Raw genomic sequence first — 19,194 nt, 5'->3', positions numbered from 1 at the left:
CCACCACACCACAAACCACCTCAGGGACGAGAACCTGAGTGCAGCTGTGTGGCGGGTGATACCTCAGCACCAAACTAGTCCAAATGGACCATTGTGAGTTTTTTTTTCAGTGGCTGGAGTGCCAATCCTGCCACCAAACCCCAAGTTATTCCCTGTAAGTTGGAGGACCTCCTTATAGGTCTGGATGTAGATTAATGTCACACAGCAAAGACAAGATTCAAATATGCCATCCTAATGTGTATGTCCGTTAAACTGAAATTTCAAGCTGTACTTTATATACAGTACTATAAACTGTATTGCTGTATACTGTAACAGTGTTGCTCCTTGTCTAACCATAACTGGTTACTTTTTGTCCTTTCTGCAGAGCACATTCTTATAATTTACATATTTTCCTTATTTTTTTTTGCCATCTGCCTCTGCAACAGATATTACTATACTATAAAACACACACAAAAATAAATGAACAGGAATACAGAAGCAGCAACTGTGCCAACTTCTCCATTTTGTGTTGTAAAACAATGGGACCATTGTCTATCGATAATTAAAGTTACCAATCAGCTGTCAGTGACTAACAATAAAGCCACTCCCTGCGGCTTGCAGAGTCCCATTTCTCCAACCACCAGTAAACAAAGCATATAATGCTTTGTCTATGCATGCAGTATTGCATGCAGTATTGCATTTTTGTTACCATTTTAGGTACATCTACCATCTGCAAAGCAACAGAAACCACAAAACATAACGATGAAACAGGACAGACCTGGAGATCTGATGGTGGTAAACATTCTTTACTTGAATTATGTCATATATGTAAGAAAGCAGTAACTATATATAAGTATTAATTGTTAATATTATAATTAATATTATAATTAATTAGTACATGCTTGTTTATGTTTCCTCCGGGTACTCCGGTTTCCCCCCACAGTCCAAAAACGTGGTGAGGCTGATTGGAGTTGCTAAATTGCCCGTAGGAGTGCGTGTGTGAGTGAATGGTGTGTGTGTTTGCCCTGCGATGGGCTGGCCCCCCATCCTGGGTTATTCCCTGCCTCGTGCCCATTGCTTCCGGGATAAGCTCCTGGGATAAGCGGTTTGGAAAATGGATGGATGGATGTTTGTTTATCTGAAAGTTTCAGCTATATTCTGCAATATAAATGTTCAGAAGGAAATATATCTGGGTTCCAAATGGTCTGGAGTAACCGAAGTGATTCCACTGTGATACTGTGCACAACTCAGCGATTTCACTGGCTCATATTTTTTCCATTTCAGCTTGGTGGATAGCAGGAGCTTCTGTGCTTTCTGTTGGCATGGTTACAGGGCTCTGTGTCAATGTGTGGAAATGCCATTCCAAGAGAAACGGTAGGATGCAGGTTCTCCTGGGTCACGTCTCTCATTGGCTAAGGCCAATGTATTAAATTAATATATCTTGTTACATGATACATATACACTTCTGAGTTTATTATTATAAGATGATAAATTGTCTGGTCTACACCAGGCGGATAGCTACATAGTAAAATTATTATTTGTTTGCTCTCAACCAGACATATAGCAGATAGTAAAGTAAGGAATTTGAATCCCCCCTCTCAAACCACATGGTTTAAACATTAACTCAGGGACTACAGGACCTCCCTGTATGGGAAATACTGTTCCTCTAGTATGGATTATTTGTAAATTTCTTGTTTTTTAATTCCATTCTTTTCCTTAAGATTAATTTTTATTTTTAAAAAAGTATTGTTATTTTTTAATTCAGATATGTCTGACTTAAATGTTTGCAAATTTCTCTCCAATATTTTAGCAGCTACAGAGCAGGAGTCAGAGGATGACCATGTTTACGAATCTATAGAGGACACAGAAACAGACACACCTTACGGTTAGTGTAGTTTGAGCACTTAAGCACTCAAGAAAGCGTAAAAAAGGATGTGTTCTAGTCATACGGATGAAAGCATGAACTAATAACTGCTTTAGTGACACTGTTATGCATGTTAAAAATATGGCTGTATCTTTAACATATAGTAGGCAATTTACAGTTTGCTACACTTTGTAGTGGCAATCATCTAGCTAACCTGTTGTATATGCATTCAGAACAATGACTTTTGAAAATGTCTTTCTATCCACCTTACAGGACATACACTGTATGGACAAAAGTATTGATACACATTTCTTAACCACTGAATTTTGGTGTTTCATTCAGACTCATTGCCACAGTGTATAAAATCCAGCACCTAGCCATGCAGGCAGGTTTACAAAGATTTGTGAAGGAATGGGTCATTCTGAAGAATTCAGAAAATTCAAGCATGGTATTGTTATAGGATGTCACCTTTGCAATAAGAAAGTTTGTTAAAGTTCTTCCCTGATAGATATTCCATGGTGAAGTGTAAGTGAAATTTTGCAAAGTGGAAGTGTTTAGGAACAACCAAAACTCAGCCACAAAGTGGCAGACCACGTAAAATAACAGATCAGGCTTGCAGAGTGCTGAGGTGCATAGTACACAAAAGTTGCCAATGCCCTGTTGACTCAGTAACTACAGAGTTCCAAACTTTCTCTGGCATTAACCCCTGCACAAATACTGTGCTGGGAGCTTCATGGAATGGGCTTCCATGGCCAAGCAGCTGCCTACAAGCCTCACATCACTAAGTGCAACGCCAAGTGTCGGATGGAGTGGTGCAAAGCACACTGTCACTGGACTCTGGAGCAGTGGAAACGTGTTCTGTGTAGTGATGAATCATGCTTCCCTGTCTGGAAGTCTGATGGATGAGTCTTAGTTGAATAGATGCCACGAGAACGTTATCTGCCTGATTGCATTGAGTCAACTGCAAAGTTTGGTGGAGGAGGGATAATGGTATGGGGCTGTTTTTCAGGGGTTGGGCTTGGCCCCTTAGTTCCAGTGAAGGGAACACTTCATGCTCAAGCATATCAAGCCTTTTGGGACAATTCTATATTTACAACTTGAGTGAAAACAGTTTGGGGAATGCCCTTTTCTGTTTTAGCTGTCCTAGTACACAAAGCAAGGTCCATAAAAACATGGTTTGGTGAGTTTGGTGTGGAAAAACTTGACTGGCCGCACAGAACCCTGACCCCAACCCCATAGAACACTTTTGGGATGAACTAGATCAGAGATTGTGAGCCAAGCCTTCATATCCAACATCAGTGCTTCACTATACAAATGCTCTTCTGGATGAATGGGCAAAAAAATCCCAGACATACTTATAAATCTTCCCAGAAGAGTGACAGCTGTTATTGATGTAAGGGGGGGGCAACTTCACATTGATGTCTATGGATTTAGAATGGGACGTCATAAAAGTTCCTGTAGGTGTAATGGCCAGGTGTCCCAAAATTGTTGTCCATGTAGTCTATATACTGTGTATATATTGTACAGTGTTTTTTTTCTGAGCCATACAACATCCTACTTTAACTATAAGGTGAGTGATCCCTGTATCACTCAAAGGTTTTAAAAAGTGATCTTTAAAATGTTTTAAAAATCATTCCATTTGGTTGCTGGTTAGATCCATGTATTTAGGTTTTCTTTATATTTGTTTCAGAGCCTTTGCTGATACCACACCGGTCTAACTGCACTTTGAATATGAATTTGAGGATTACGGTACCAATTGCTCCTTGTCTAATTTAGCAAATTATACTTTTTTGTTTCCACAGGTTCACTGAAGCCAAATGAGAACAGTATCAACTGATAACACAGAATTGAAAGTTAAAGCTTCCACAAAACACCGAGTTAATCCCTTGGTCAATAGTCATTTATCATTCTGTTCAATGTAATCAAACATTTCATTCTTGTATTGGATCAGTCATTCTGTTTTTTTGTGCCTTGATCTTGCCGCCTGATCTCAATGTGAAGTTTCCTCATACCCAGGTCCTTTTTTTCTGAAAAATGAAATGTGCTTGGAATGTTAAAATCGGCTTTACAACTAGCAGTAACTGACCACCATATTCTTGTGAAGAACATTCTCGACTTGGTTTATTTACAGTATATTCCTCTAACATAGATGGATCCAGTTTTTATGTTTCTGAAATATTGGATTAAATTCACTGGAAAACTTAACTCAGTATGGTACATGAAAGTCTTCTAGACTTTATTAATAATTTGCAAAAATCTGCCGAGTAATGAAAAAGCTTCCGTAATGACAAAGATCCAATGGTCTAAACTATGTAGGTAGAAGCCCAAAGTTAATGTTTGAAAAAAAGTTCACAGAAAGTTCACAGAAATCTTTAACACAATAGAAGCAGATCAAAATACTGTGTGTGTATTTGTGTGTGCGTGTGTGCATGTGTGTGTCTGTGTGTATGTGTGTGTGTATATTATGTTTATATTACATTGTGGTGACCAAATGTTCTCCACAAAGATCTGTGAATGTAGTCAAAAAGCAAAAAATGCCAAAAATCTTGTATATAGTTTGGCTACTTGAGATTAAGGTTAGGGCTGCGTAGGGGTTAAGGTCATCATGTTGGGATTAGAATTTTCCCCATAGACATAAACGGAAAGTCCCCACAAAGATGACACATTTTTAAGGAACAATAAAGGTGAACTGCTCTGTGGGGGTGGCATGTGGCTCTGCCGGGTCAGGCTTAGGGTTAGGGTTAGGTTAGGGTTAGGGTTAGGTTAGGGATAGGGTCAGAGTGCCTGTGACCAGAAGGCCCCAGGTTAAATCCTGTGGTTGGTCAGCAGAGTAATTTCAGCATTGGGCTCAGCAAGGCCCTTAAGCCCGAATTGCTGCAGACACTGGTTACCCCTAGTTCCTCACTTGTATGTCATTTTGCATAAAGCAATTGCTAAATAAAACAAATATTAAATGTAATGTTTTTTAAGGTGCCTGGAGTATTTGTTGTTCATAATGAGGATAATCCTGACAGGTATGGATTTCTGTATGAAAACACTGCTGTATTCAATGAGTTTCATTCACTAGATTATTTCTGTGTCTTTCTTGTGATGATTTACTTCCTCTTTGGATATTTTGACCATTTTCCACTGTTACTCAACAACCTACTTTTATTAATAGGGCATCTCGCATCACACTCGAATATGCAGTTAACAACACATACATCCCATTCTGTTTGTGGAAGAATGACATCAGTATAGAAATATATAATCAGCTTTTTATTATTTAACATTTATTGTGAGAATGTCATTTTGCAAAGATATATTACGTATATTTTTGAAAGCCAGCAAAATCAAAGCGTTTAACATATGTGCACTATATACATGATTAATAATGTACTTTGTTTTCATCACTATAGTGAAACATGGAATTATTATGATAGACCCTCATTGCTGCTTCTTGTGATGCTGGAATAGGATTTATTATTTTCATAATAAGAACTTGATTGACAGGTAGCTGTTTGGTCCTGGCAGATAAAAGCAGAAGTTGCAGGACAGGAAAACTTGAAGTAGAAAGAGGAGAAGCACCATGAGGGCTGAGATACTTCTTCAGATGTTCTTCTCTGCTTCAGTAAGGACCTCAATGGGTATGTTTTCTCTTCTGTTCCTAGTTGGCTGTCAGCAAGTTTTAGAGAAAAGATATTGATTGTTAGGTGGCATCTGACCCTCAGGTTTTTTTTTAAATAGTCTGTTTGAATCTGGGTAGGAAAGTGGAGCCGCTGCCAGTACAGTTGCTCCACACATCCAAAGTTTGACTTTTGCCACCAACACTCAGATTTACCCTCACTGTTCAAAGACACACAGTCATAGGTGAATTGGTGTTTCTGAATTGCCCATGCTGCCATACAAAGGCAAAACACCATAACTGGATATTTTATTAAAGCTGAGTTATGACCCAGAATTGGGCTGTTTTATATCGTGACAAAATGTCTTAGTTGAACTATGTGCAGGTTTTGAAGAAAATGGAATGTGAAAATGATAGTAACTGCAAAATCCTTTTTCTAAGTTTCAGTATTGGTGCAGTTGTGTTGTGTATCTGGCAACAGAGAGCATGCATGTTCCCTGGGATGGACTGGCATCCAGCCCTTTACTATCCACAAAGATGCATTAATACAGTAACATGGAAAAGCTTATATCTTTGATAATAAGCCCTTCAGATGGTTTGCTCTGGAAGCCTGGTGTTTGCTCCGTTTGAGGAGTCATTTCTGTCCAACCTGATAACCAAACAGCGGCACTTTACCAAAGGAAACAGACTTAAGCTGTCAGCTATAAATACTCAGGGACAGGATGCTGGTGACAGTATGTCAGTGACAGTACTGCGATAGTACAGCTCAGTGCCAGAGACGTGTCATGTTGTCTCAATAGTGAACAGAACCATGTTAATGTAGTAAACTGGGTAGCAAACACCGGGGTTTATTGGGGAAGTTGGTTTCTTTTAAGAAAGAATAGGAATTGGACAGTAAAACAAAAAAAAAGTCTTCTTGTTATGGGAAAGGTGGCTAATGAGTGAAGACAGAAACTCATGGTCAGCTGACTGGCATCTCCGCTTGCCATTCATACGATGTGCCGTCACACTACTCAGCAGCTACAGATCAAAGCTACCGTATCACTGGAATGTGATCAAAAAACGAGCACACACACACACACTGGACTTTACCTGGAGGACCATAACAGATCATATTCCAATAGAAGCACGGAATATAGGGGCTGGACTGTAGGATTACCGGACCACAATGGGATTGGAAATTATCAGCCTGATTGGCATAATTAGAGAAGATATGAAGGAGAAAATTGGTCAGTAAGAACTGATCAGTCCTGATCCTGGAGTGCCAGAATCAATCAGGTTTTCTATCCTAACTGATGAGCTACTGTGTCTGAGATAAGGTGTGGTTCATCAGAGACCAGGTAGGATGGAAAACCAGGTGGATACCAGGGCAGTGGTGACTTAATTAATGGTTAGGGAAGGGCACTTGTAATTGAAAGATTGCAGGTTTAAATCCCAGACCAGCAAGACACCACTGAGGTACCCTGAGCAAGATACTGCCCCCAAGCACTGAATTAGCTGACCCTGCTGTGTCACATTATCACATATGGGTTAAATGCAGAGAACACATTTAGTTGTTGTGTGCTGTGGTGTGTCAACAATGACAATTAATCACTAAATTCTAATATTATGTATAATCTATATAAGTAAAGTGTGTATGGCTAATGCTCTAAAAGGTCATGTGATCTATGACATCCCTTCCACCTGCTCCAATCCTGTCCTTCAGTGTTCTTCAGAGTTTCAGTGCCAGAGGAACATCACATTATATTGAACTGCAGCATCCAGCCCTGGAGCACCACCTCTCACCTGGTGTGGACACATGGGGGTGACCGCATCATTGCAAAGAGCGACGGGACAGTCACCTCTGATATTGACAGAAATAAACACTCCCTCCTGACAAATGGATCGCTCCTAGTGAGCAGACTGCAGTCCTCCGACTCTGGGGTGTACCATTGCAACAAGCGCGCCGTGGCAAACGTTGAGGTGTTGACAGGTATGAGAGCAGGAATATGGTTCTAAGTGAAACCTCATAAACCAGATGGTTCTTTGGGGTGATTTTATCTCAGCGGAAGAATATGTTTACATTGACAGGGCCAACTATGCAGAGGAAAGTCAGATTTCCCTGCAAAATATGGGCTGTGTACCATAATAATCCAATTAGTCTTAAATATCAATGACTACTTACAGAAGGTTTAGAGGTGGTTGCTCATGGTTCTAGAGATTATGAAACTTGTGAACAACAGGTTGCTGGTTTAAATCCCAAAAAGAGATAGAAAACGATCCTCAACTTTTAATGAGCTCACCTTTTAAAAGGCATTTTATTCTATCTAATGGTGGAGTATCATAATCATTAAAAAATGCACCTTCTGCAGGTCTAGTCTACAATGTGTCTACTGGGAGAACAGTGTTTCTTCCCTGTAAAACCTCAGACAAACAAAAACAAAAATGGATGATGAAGAAGGACAAAAATTCCAAGCGAAAGTCTGTCTCGCTGAAATTCAAGAACGGAACAGTGTTGAAAGAGATAGACGACCCGCAGAATCGATTCCTCCAGACCAATTTCGAGCTGAAGATATTTAACCTTCAGCTTGCCGATGCTGGGGAGTACTTCTGTAATAATGTCAAGGTGGCCAGCTTAATGGTGACAACAGGTAACGTCTTTCTTCTATGCAATGCCAAGCCTGCAGTCTCTTTCTGCAATTTTGCATAATTTAAATGTTCAGAAAGTAGTCAAGCATGTCCATAATTTACAGTATTCTTCCCTTTATGACGTCCTACTACATCTGCTTTCAGGCATCTCTTGATCAGTGTTTATTATTTACTATGGACCTTGGAGGTAAATGAGATCGGACATGACTCAGTCAGGCATAACTGTATCTATATACTCTGTATATGTGTATTGGTTTTGGCCTTGTGATTTTATCTCCTATTCTCTTGCCGTCTGATGCTATGAACTGGCATCCTGCGCAGGGTCTTCCCCTCCCTTCTCCAGTACGTTGTCTGGGATTAGCTCCTAGGCCCCTCTGAACCCTGTACTGCATACTGTACTGCATACTGTACTGGAATTAAGGAATCAACACATTATCAAATAATTAGACCCCACTTGTCTTTTCCAGAGACTGAGGACAAGGATTCAGAACCAAACGATGGTGAAATATCAAAATCCATATCTGGTAATATTTTTTAATGCTTAAAAAATTAGCACATTACTTCAATTATTTTAAACAATAACGTGTAAAAATGTTGTGTTTCTGGTGATACTGTATACAGCATATGAATTACATGTACTCTAATTAAATGTGAATGATTAAGTTACATATTTACATTCAGGCAAGAAGAGAGCTGAAGTCTGGTTTCATGTCTTGTGTATTAGACAGACAGTAAAAAAGGTTTAGTTGACAAGGTACAACAGGACTGAGGACTGGGATTAAAGATCAGCCCAGGATTTTGGGATCCCTCACTGCAAATTTTACTAAGAATGAGGGTGGCAGTGCCATGACACATTTTTCCAATCGGGGGGGGGGGTCCCCCACACACCCATCGGTCCACTAGGAAATGTCAGTAATCTAAATAGAAGTGCAGCCCTGATCTTGCTTTGCCTGCTATTCTCTATGGTCACATAGAAGGTTTTGGTCTCATGAATGTCTTCACATGACTGCTATAGCCTGAAAATACAGATAGGATAAGGAGTGTGGCTCATCAGGTTAGGATGTGACTGGAGCATCGCTGGTTTGAATCCCGTATGATGCTGCCTTTGGGCCCTGAGGAAGACCCTTAACCCCCAGCTCCAGGGGCAAGGCCTGCTAGCCGAGCCTGCACTGTCACCCCCAACCTTCTCTCATCTATCTGTGTGTCTCATGGAGAGCAAGATGAGGTAGCCAAAAAGAGGATTTCCCCAGCATCTCTACTCTCTGACTGTTTTTATTTAGTCATATCAAAATGTAATAGCGCTGCTCTTCATTTCTTTGCTGTTCAAGTGAGTTTTTTGCATTTTAATTTAGCCAAGCTATTTACACAATGTACTTATTATTTTCTCACAGCATTTACAATGGTTCTGATTGTACTGGGGATGCTGGTTCTACTAGTTGTTTCTGCTGGACTAATCGTATGGATCAGAGTGAAAAACAATAAGAAAGGTAAATCTCAGAAAAAGAGCATAAAAAGATTTAGTATCAGGAAAAAAACTATTTACATTAAATAGGTCTGCTGTACCCCCCCTCAGCTAGGTTCTTAATGTGAATTACTGCAGTAAAAAAAGTGAGTTATATGAACTGAAATAAATAATGAATTAAAAATTAAAAAACAATTATGTAAGAAACATTAAATGTAGTACCGTATCTTCCCCACTAGCATGCTTTAGTAGCATATTTCTTACTTTCCAACAACCTCTGGTTTCACCCTAAGTCCCCAAATTAGGATTAGCAAATTGAGGCTAGGGTTAGGGTTACAAAAAGTATGGCATTTTCAGGCATCAACATGTGTTTTTATGACAGGTCTACTCCCCCGTAGAATGGGATCCTCGGATTCCAAGCCTGCACACCTCATAATGTATCTTTTATGAATTCCATTGCATGTTAAAAGGGCCAGTCAGTCACCCATTGCACAGAATCTGCCTAGATGCATCATGCTGAATCTCGACTGCCTACCAGGATTTTGACCAGGTCTAGCTTTTGTAACAAAAATCATATCTGTTTAGGAAACCTTCAGGAAAACACTGAACTCAAGTCTCAAGAAGAGTCTGATTTAGGTAAGTTTCTATTACACAAAGGCAATAATATTTATGCAAATTATTAGTATAATTCACATAAAATCAAAACCGACAAATACACTAATATCGGATTCATTATAAATCAAACATTTTTGTAGTTGGAGCATAGAAAACATTACAACAACAACAACAAATTTATTTTTATATAGCGCATTATCACAACATTACATTGTCTCAAAGCGCTTTACAGTATCCTCACCCAAAGCCCCCACTGAGTAAGCCATAGGCGACAGTGGCAAGGAAAAACTCCCTAGAAGGAAGAAACCTTGAGAGGGACCAGACTCAAAGGGGGAGCCCATCCTCCAGGGGCCGGCAGGGATAGTCAAATAGAGAGAGGAGAGCAAGGAAGATGATAAGCCAATGCCGAAGCCGAGTCTTCTTCCAATTGCCATAATAACATTAATTATACATGAAATAACACCCTTTAGTTACCATTACTGTTATGATTGCTGGACACGGAAGCAGGAAAAGGGAGACGAGGAATCAGAATCGAAGGGTTTATTTGGAATCACTCCAAATGCAGGACACAGGAACATCCATCCATCCATTTTCAGCCAGTCCATCGCAGGGCACATTCACACACCATTCACACGCACATGCACACCTATGGGCAATTGTAGCAACTCCAGTTAGCCTCAGCTAATGGACTGTGGGGGGAAAACCGGAGTACCCAGAGGAAACCCCACGACGACATGGGGAGAACATGCAAACTCCATACACATGTGACCCAGGCGGAGACTCAAACCCGGATCCCAGAGGTGTGAGGCAACAGTGCTAACCACTGCACCATCATGCCGCCCGACACAGGAACATGTAACATCAAAACATCACTGACAGATCTGGGGTTACAGACTCTGACATGAACTTAAATACACCGGAGGAATCAAACTGACAGAAAACAGCTGGTCGCGATCGGGGCTGCACACGTGGTTAATAAGGGAGCATGGATACTGTTGTGTTCACTGACTGTTATTACAACCTCAGAACATTAGGTGGCAGTGTTAAAAGGCAGAGACCGTAGGATGAGAGAAGAGAGAAGAAGAAGTGTGAATAAGAGTGAGACGTATACGAACATGCTTGCTCCTGTGCTACCTTGATTATTTCGATGTAATGTTTTGTTAAGTAAACAGCATTTTGTTCTAACGCATTCGTATATGCTCCGGCCTGCTTATTCGAGCGCCTTACTACATTTCTGGCAACACTACAGATACGGAGGTGTGGTTAATAGGGGGCGTAGTGCACAAGAGGATCCTACAGGCAGGTCATCACAATTACACTCGTATTATCCAATATATTACATATAATAAGAGAAAAGATGTATTAGACGTTACAAATATCATATTATTATTATTGTACATTTAATTACGAAGAACAAAGATGCTTCCAATACGGAAGTCTGTAGAGGACATGCATAAACTTTTTTTTTTCTTTTTGTTATCTCGAGATCACAACTTATTTTTCTCGTGATCTCGGCATAACCCATGTCACTTTCCCATGATCTCGTGGTTTAGAATTATCCTCATGGACAAATGCATCAGATTTTACTTTGATCGTGGACTGTCCCAATCAGAATCAGAATCAGAATCATAATCAGAAGACTTTATTAATCCTGGAGGGAATTACTCATATTGCGACCCCACAATCACATATAAACACGAAGACAAGAACAATACAATATAAGTACAAAAATATGAATGAAGTGTAAAACAAATTACGGCACTGTTAAACATTCTAATAAATAAATTATTTATTTTAAAAATGAAATAAAATAGAAAATCTCTGTACGGGAATCTAAAGTACCTTTGTCCAAAAGTTACAGGAAAAGTAAAAGTGTATATTGCATAGTAAAGTAAAAGTATATTGCACCAATATCATAAGTGGTTATGTTGCCCTTGTTTGAAAACCAACTTAGACTTTAAACTGTGGGAAATATCGAGGTATAATGCACCGAATCATGGATACAAGGAAATAACACTGTCTGTCGGTGCTAGAAAATTGTCATATTAGTGTTCATCATTTGAGAAGGACGATCAGAAATGTGCTGTTATACCATCTGAGAAATTATAGTGAGCTTGAATGAGTAGTTAGTTTCATTACCAACTAACTGGAGAGTCTGGGATGTCTCCATGGTTACCGGGTGATGTTTGAAAAATGTTGGCTTAAAAAAATAAGAAAATAATGTGATCTCGAGATAATGACTTTGGTTATGTTGAGATCACGAGAAAAATAAATCGTGATCTCGAGATAACGAAAAGAAAAAAAAAGTTTATGCATGTCCTCTACAGACTTCCATATTCCGATTACCCACGTGTACTACCCTGATTGTCTCCAGCGTTGTCTGATTTCCATGCTTAGTCTTCGTGTATTTAAGTCCTGGTCTGACCTGTTCCCCTTGTCCGTCATTGTGGCTAGGTGTCTGTATCTCCCGTCTAGTGTTTCCTGCTCCCTGATCCCATTAAAACCCTGAGTTTTGCCCCGACTTTGACCGGTTTGCCTGTTCCTTGCTCGCCTAACCTCACGATCGCCACTTTGCTCGTGCTTGATCGTGACACACTGTATCAATCAACTTTTTAATCAATATACAAAAAAACCACGATACAGTGAAGCCGCGAAAGTTGAAGCACGAAGTAGCGAGGGACGACTGTAAACCTGTTATAATACATTAAAATATACTTCATATTCTGTTTTTCAGGAGAACAGAGAAACCAAAAGAAAGTAAGTTTGATGAGCATGACTTAATTATAGTGATTAAAAGCAAGTAATTTAACAATCCTTGGAAAGTTCTCAGAATAAAAAATTGTAGGTGCCTAGTCCTCCCATCTTCAAACTGGTCATCGTAGTCAAGGGGGACCTGCTGGAGCTCACCAGAGAGTGGCACATTGCCCCCCCCCCCAAGCAGTCTGTCAAAGAGCACATGCTATGGGCGATTTAGGGATTTAGGGACTTAGGCTCACTGCACGTCTTTGGCCCCCAGAAGGCATCCGGAGTAGTCCACACAGAGAGCACATGTAAGCTCAACAGACACAGAGCAGAGGTGAGCTTCAAATCCCCAAACACAAACTAAATCTAAATAATTTCACCAGTGTGGGGTGTGTTTAATTATAGACAGGTTAATTAGTTAATTACAAATGTTTTCTGACTGGCTTCTGAAATGGGACATATTCACACATATCATCAGAGTACTCTGTAATATATTTCAGATCAGATTCAAGTTTATTGCCATCATGCAAAGTACAAGTACAGTGCCAATGAAATGCAATGAAATGAAATATTTCCCTGGCTGTAGGTCATGTTGTATTTCCTGCGTGTACTTCCTGTTACCTGCATCATTTCCTGGCTTTTTCCCCTGTACTTCAGCGTCACTTTCTGGAAAATGAAAGGGATGGCCAAGAGGTTCCCCATGAGGAGGCCCCTGAAATCCATTACGCCTCTCTCGGTCATCAGAACTGGAGGGACAGGCCATTTGCGCAAGAGAAGGAGCGTTATGTCATCTACTCTACTGTGTCGGGGAAAGTTGGGAATTAGTTACAGATGTTATGTTGCAAGTAAATGTACCAGCCTTGAATGTTCTCATACTGTTTGGTTCACTATCGGACAATTATATCCAAAGATGATGGGCAAAATTCAGATGTGACTTAAATGAATTCTGTGCTTTGTATTCTGTCTCTATTATCTACAGTGCAGAATTATCAGCCACACAGACATCATGTGGAATTATGTAGGCTTATGGTATAAAGTAATGTGAGGGTCTTTTATGGAGTCCATGCTTACAAATAAAGAGAAGGAGAAGGATGTGAGACTTTTGTCTGGGAAGCCACCTCTGAGAGCGCAGGGGGTGTCAAAGTGCTGCCGGGGTGGGTGGCAAATATACACACAGGTCTTTAGTTTTTTTTATTCTGTGCATGTGCTGCTTCCTCTTCATGCTAAACTAGAAGCATTTTCCCTTTCATGTTGCAAGAGAGAAATACAAACGGTAACTGCAAAAGCGGCTGCTGTCACCCCATGGGTGGACATTGTTTGAAAGTGCCCACACCCTGGCGTGTTATGTGGACATGAAACCACGTCATATACATGTTTGCATGGACTTGGATGGCAAACACACAGTTTAAACATGCTTCTTTTTTTGTGTCAAACTCACACAAAGAAATTCAGAAAATATTTTTATGTTCTACAGGGTTGTGTTTAGATTACTGTCCTAGGTGTGTGTGTGTATGTGGATGGGGGATGGTAGTGGTCGTCGCATCTTCTTCCTGTCTTGTCCCACAGCGGTTTAGATGTGCTGGGGTCTGCAGTGTCCCCAGTGACTGACTGACGTCTATTTCAGTGTTTCACATGCTGTCTGCTTCCTGGAATATGCTCTAGCCTCACTGCAACTTAACACTACATGAACAGCCATGAAAACTGAGTGGGCAGTGGTGTTTCCTACTACACAGAAATAAAATTTCATAACATACATGGTGAAAAAGTCACAATTACTTTTGTTCATTTTGAATCATTCATAATGCCCTGGATGTGTCTGTATTGTTAACGAAGAAATGAAACCGCACATTAGACGCATTCGGCCTCTGACATAATGAGAAAAAAAAACACGTGGCAGCATGATGGTGCAGTGGTTAGCACTGTTGTGTCACACCTCTGGGACTTGGGTTCGAGTCTCCACCAGGGTTACATGTGTGCGGAGTTTAGGGTTAGGGTTAGACAAAACTGCCTATAATACCTCTGGACCATACGATTTTGTGGCCTGACCGTGGTGTGGCTGAGGGTGTGCCGGGGGTGTGTTTGGCGTGTGGCTGGGGGTGTGGCCGATGACCTTTGCATAGACGCTTGCGAAGGATGAGATACGCCCACTTCCGGTTTTGATGCTAACATGCTAACAAGCTTGTAGCTTTTTTGTACATTGCCTATTTTGACGCTAGTTTCATGACTTGATTCTCCTCATCAACCCGGATCTGAGGAACTTTGTTTCTAATCTCTAGGACATTCCTAGGCGGAGATACGCCCACACTGAAAAAAGGGAAATCAGGGGTCTTTGGATTTACTATAATAAATTTAATTCATTCTGCCCAATAAGTTCATGTCCTCTCTGTGAACATAAATTAATCAAGTTTATTTTACATGTTTAGAACGAATAATGCTGGTGCTAGATTTCATTACGTTGACTGAAAATGTCTTAATGGAAAAACTGAACGCGATGTAATTGAGTTTGTTCACCACCGGAAGTTGAATGTTTGTAAAAAGGCACCAGAAAGCCCTACTACTTGGTTAACGACAGGTGGCGATGATGCAGCTGGCGGACCTAGACCTGTTTTCGCCATTCAAAAACACAAAAAAAGAAGAAATATTGTGCCTTCTTTGAGCTAGAAGCCGCCAAAATCTCAGGACGTTCAATTACGAAAAAGTCCTTCGAGGTTATTTTATGAAACAAGTAAGTAAACCAAACTAATCTCTTGTTTGCTAGGTCGGTGATATGTTCAGAATTAAGCTGTTCTGTACATTTATTTTACATTTTCAACATTTTATTCATGTGCTGTACCGAGCTAGCTAGTGAGAACCCTGTTTTCTGTATGTTTGTAAAGTAGCCGCCAGCTGTCAATAAACAGATATTTAATTAAGTTTTCTTTGTGAATAAGATGTTGGGAGACGAAGTGCTGGCTTTTCACATGAGCTGGTTGGGAGTGACAAGACGAGGAAATACTTAGACTGGCGCCCCTCCTGCTATTGCTTCTCGTGAATGGTAGAGTGTAATGAGCCAGTTGAGATGGATAGCTTACCCTTTAGATGATCTAGCTAAGTTTTCCAAGCATTCATCTTAGGGCTGCACGATATTGGTATAAATCACATCGCGATGTTTATTCTTTCTGCAATATATATCGCGATATTAAAATACATGATTTCTAAAAAAAATCTAATTAGTTGAATAGCTGTATTTGAATAATTAATCATTTTACAAAGATTAAGCTGATTTTGCTCCAAATCAATGGCAATTGTAATAACTTAATCATTGCCCTTTTTAAAATTATACTTGTATCTAAAATTAGGGATTAAAACAGAGCGGCTGCAGGGGAGGAGAATAAACTCCAGATTGCAGTCAAATCGGACAACTTTTACTTCTTGTAGTTCGCGAGATCTGCCTGCGGTGGCCGATCTCGCAGCGTTGGCGTTTTTCGTAGTATTTTATTATTCGCTTTTTATTTACCAAGTAAATTAACTGAAAACCAGTTCTCACTGCTTCGCATTCTTTTCTGGAAAAATACCAGAACGCAGCGGAACTTCCTGAGATACAAACGTCACACATGTCATTATATTATATTAGTCTAAATTATATTAGACCAGGGGTCGCCCGCGAATGACGTGAACCCGGAAGTGGGTCACCAGCAAGGCATTTCTAAAAATAGTACAAATCACCATAGATCTTAGGTTTTCTGCCCACTCGCGCAAGTTTAAATACCCCTTCCCCCTTCTCGTGCTAGTCGAAATACCGCTAACACTCTCCCCTCCCCAGCCCCCGCTCGCGGTCGCCCTTGGTATGGCTCTGTACCCGTGATGTAGCTGTCAGTTTCAAAAAGGTTGGTGACCCCTGTTTTGCTAGTTTAGCAAAAATATCAAATTTTTGCTTAATTTAATTTGCTTTACTTGACATCGCGCCTCCTGCGATATGACTATTGAACGTGTGTACATCGCGATGACGATGCTAAAACGATATATCGTGTAGCCCTAATTCATATCCAGTCCAAGAGGTTTATAATTCAGCCTCAAAATATAGTGTTTATTCAGAGTGACTATGTGGTAAATCTACAATGACTGATTCACGATGACGCAATTATTTACTACATTTTCATGATAAAAAAGATCGCTATCACTAAGAGACCTATATTCTGACCTGCAAATAATGATAAAGCCATTTTTGTTAAAATTTATCAGATCTTAAATTGACGGTAATGTCTAATGATGAGCAGTCACAGATTAACAAATGAGTAGAATATTCTATATCTGAACAGAATAACAATAATGCTTCTGTATGGCTGGAGTAAAGTGACAATGTTTGTAATGCTCTAAAACAGCTGAGTTGAAGTCGATTTTGTGAGAATAGTAGGTAAGTAGTAGCATAAATAACTGTACTTAGCCAGAAAAAAACAGCTGGAGGAAGCGTAAATGGTGTTTGTTGTGTGTTTGTATGCTTCAGGTTGATTACATGCAATAGAATTTGGAGAATGCTTGCTTTGACTATTTTGAATGAAATGTATGAATGCCAGAAGGTCGGCGCCACATTGAGTTTCTTCATCTACGTAATAAATATCCCATTTGCATTTATTAAACGCATTGTCACTCAGAATGTGTTACAACTGCACTGCCTTTATTTGTATGTGGTCTCAGAATTAATTTATGTCCAATTTTTTATTTTTATTTTTTCCCTTGGCTCCATTATATTTTTCATCATATTCAAAGGCTCAGTAATGGTAAGTATCGATTCTTTTTGGTTTAATTTGTACTAATCTAGTATGCTTAATGAATATCTTCATCTCGCATCAGAACTTTATCTCTTACAGATTTTGGCACCTCCTGTGTGGAGATATAAGGGGTGCACACAAACTGTGTTAAGTAGATTAGAGCTTTTGAGTCACTACAAGTTGAAACATCCACATTTTGGACGTAGTTCTCGTTTTCCATGTACATATCAGAACTGTCCATGCACATTTAAGTCTTGGAATGCCCTTATTGTCCACCAAAGTAAAATCCAATCTACGGGGGTCACTCACAAAGAGAAGGGAATATTTAGTTGCCACCTTTGTGCTTGTAGCAATTTAACATCGGAGAGAGATTATTTTTCTCATATTAATGCACATCTTAAAAGAAATGAGACCGTCACCTGCATGTTTTTAGGCTGTGACTTTAAAACAAATATCTATTGTACATTTAAATCGCACAAAAACAGTAAACACTGCCACCACACTTTAGGTTTAAAATCAGCTAAAGTAGTTGCAACTGTAGAATGTCCTCCTGCATTGGAAGATTATAGTAAAGAGTGTAGGTCCAGAGCCAGGTATTGCTGCTAATTCAGTCCACCACTGTCCCACCGAAGATTTGCAGAAGATCATAGAGCAGACATTTGCTGCTGCTTTACTAAAGTTAGAGCATTTGGTTCATGTTCCAAGCAAAGCTGTTGATGAATTCTTGGGGGAACTTCATCATTTGATTTGTTTTGCAACTGCTCCTTTATCTTCTGACAAAGTGAGTCGCATCTTTGATGAGAGAGACCTCCCTGTTAACGAAAGTATTATTAATGAGATTGTAAAGGCAATTTCTACTGACGGCCCTCTACAATGCTCTATTCAGAAAGGAGGTCCTTTAAGTACGGCCTACCTGCGTAAGCAGTATTACAAGTAGAACTTCAGCATTGTAGAGCCTGTCGAATATTGTCTTAATGCAAAAAACAAACATAATTTTCAGTATGTCCCAATTTTGAAAACCCTGGAGCAGCTTTTAAGCAAAAGGGAAATTGTTGATAATGTTAAGAATTATCAAAAGCAGCAGGAAAAACATTCTGGAGTTTTTCAGTCCTCAAGAGATGGTTCCATATTTAAAGAAAATGATTTTCTTGCCTGTGAAAAACCATGGATCATTGTAAATTTGTATGTAGATGACTTTGAAACCTACAATCCCCTTGGTACCTCGAGAAAAAAACATAAGCGTGCTGTTTATTGGGTATTGGCTAACTTGCCTCCAGGGTCTCACTCTTCACTATCATCTATCTATTTGGCAGTTTTGTGCAAAAGTGATGATGTTAAAACTTATGGTTATGAAAAAGTATTTGAGCCTCTTCTTCATGATCTAAAAACTCTGGAGGAGCAAGGTATTTTTGTCCCACTGTTGGGTGAGTCAGTCCAAGGGACAGCATTCAGTGTTGTGGCTGACAACCTGGGAGCACATAGTGTTGCAGGGTTTTTGCAGAGTTTTTCTGTAGAATATTACTGCAGATTTTGCATGGGCAACAGATCTGAT

At 39.8% G+C, this 19,194-nt stretch overlaps 1 protein-coding gene across 5 annotated transcripts; it reads left to right on the top strand.

The window, feature by feature from the left end:
• Positions 1 to 620: 620 nt before the first annotated feature.
• LOC125719345 (uncharacterized) lies at positions 621 to 13,986 on the top strand. Of its 5 annotated transcripts, XM_048994026.1 has the most exons (13): positions 621 to 774; positions 1,264 to 1,353; positions 1,790 to 1,864; positions 3,646 to 4,857; positions 5,357 to 5,469; positions 7,153 to 7,419; positions 7,799 to 8,077; positions 8,543 to 8,599; positions 9,467 to 9,562; positions 10,123 to 10,173; positions 12,887 to 12,909; positions 13,169 to 13,228; positions 13,552 to 13,986. In XM_048994026.1, the coding sequence occupies exons 5-13, from the start codon at positions 5,412 to 5,414 to the stop codon at positions 13,717 to 13,719; spliced, it is 1,059 nt and encodes a 352-aa protein (XP_048849983.1). In that variant the 5' UTR covers positions 621 to 774; positions 1,264 to 1,353; positions 1,790 to 1,864; positions 3,646 to 4,857; positions 5,357 to 5,411; the 3' UTR covers positions 13,720 to 13,986. The 5 variants fall into 5 exon arrangements, with proteins under 5 accessions (XP_048849983.1, XP_048849982.1, XP_048849981.1 ...); XM_048994025.1 differs by having other exon boundaries at positions 621 to 771; positions 3,646 to 5,469; XM_048994024.1 differs by having other exon boundaries at positions 3,646 to 5,469.
• Positions 13,987 to 19,194: the final 5,208 nt, after the last annotated feature.

This window comes from Brienomyrus brachyistius, chromosome 23 (assembly GCF_023856365.1).
Source record: "Brienomyrus brachyistius isolate T26 chromosome 23, BBRACH_0.4, whole genome shotgun sequence".
Taxonomy (NCBI): Eukaryota; Metazoa; Chordata; class Actinopteri; order Osteoglossiformes; family Mormyridae; genus Brienomyrus; species Brienomyrus brachyistius.
This window is presented reverse-complemented; position numbering and strand designations above follow the sequence as displayed.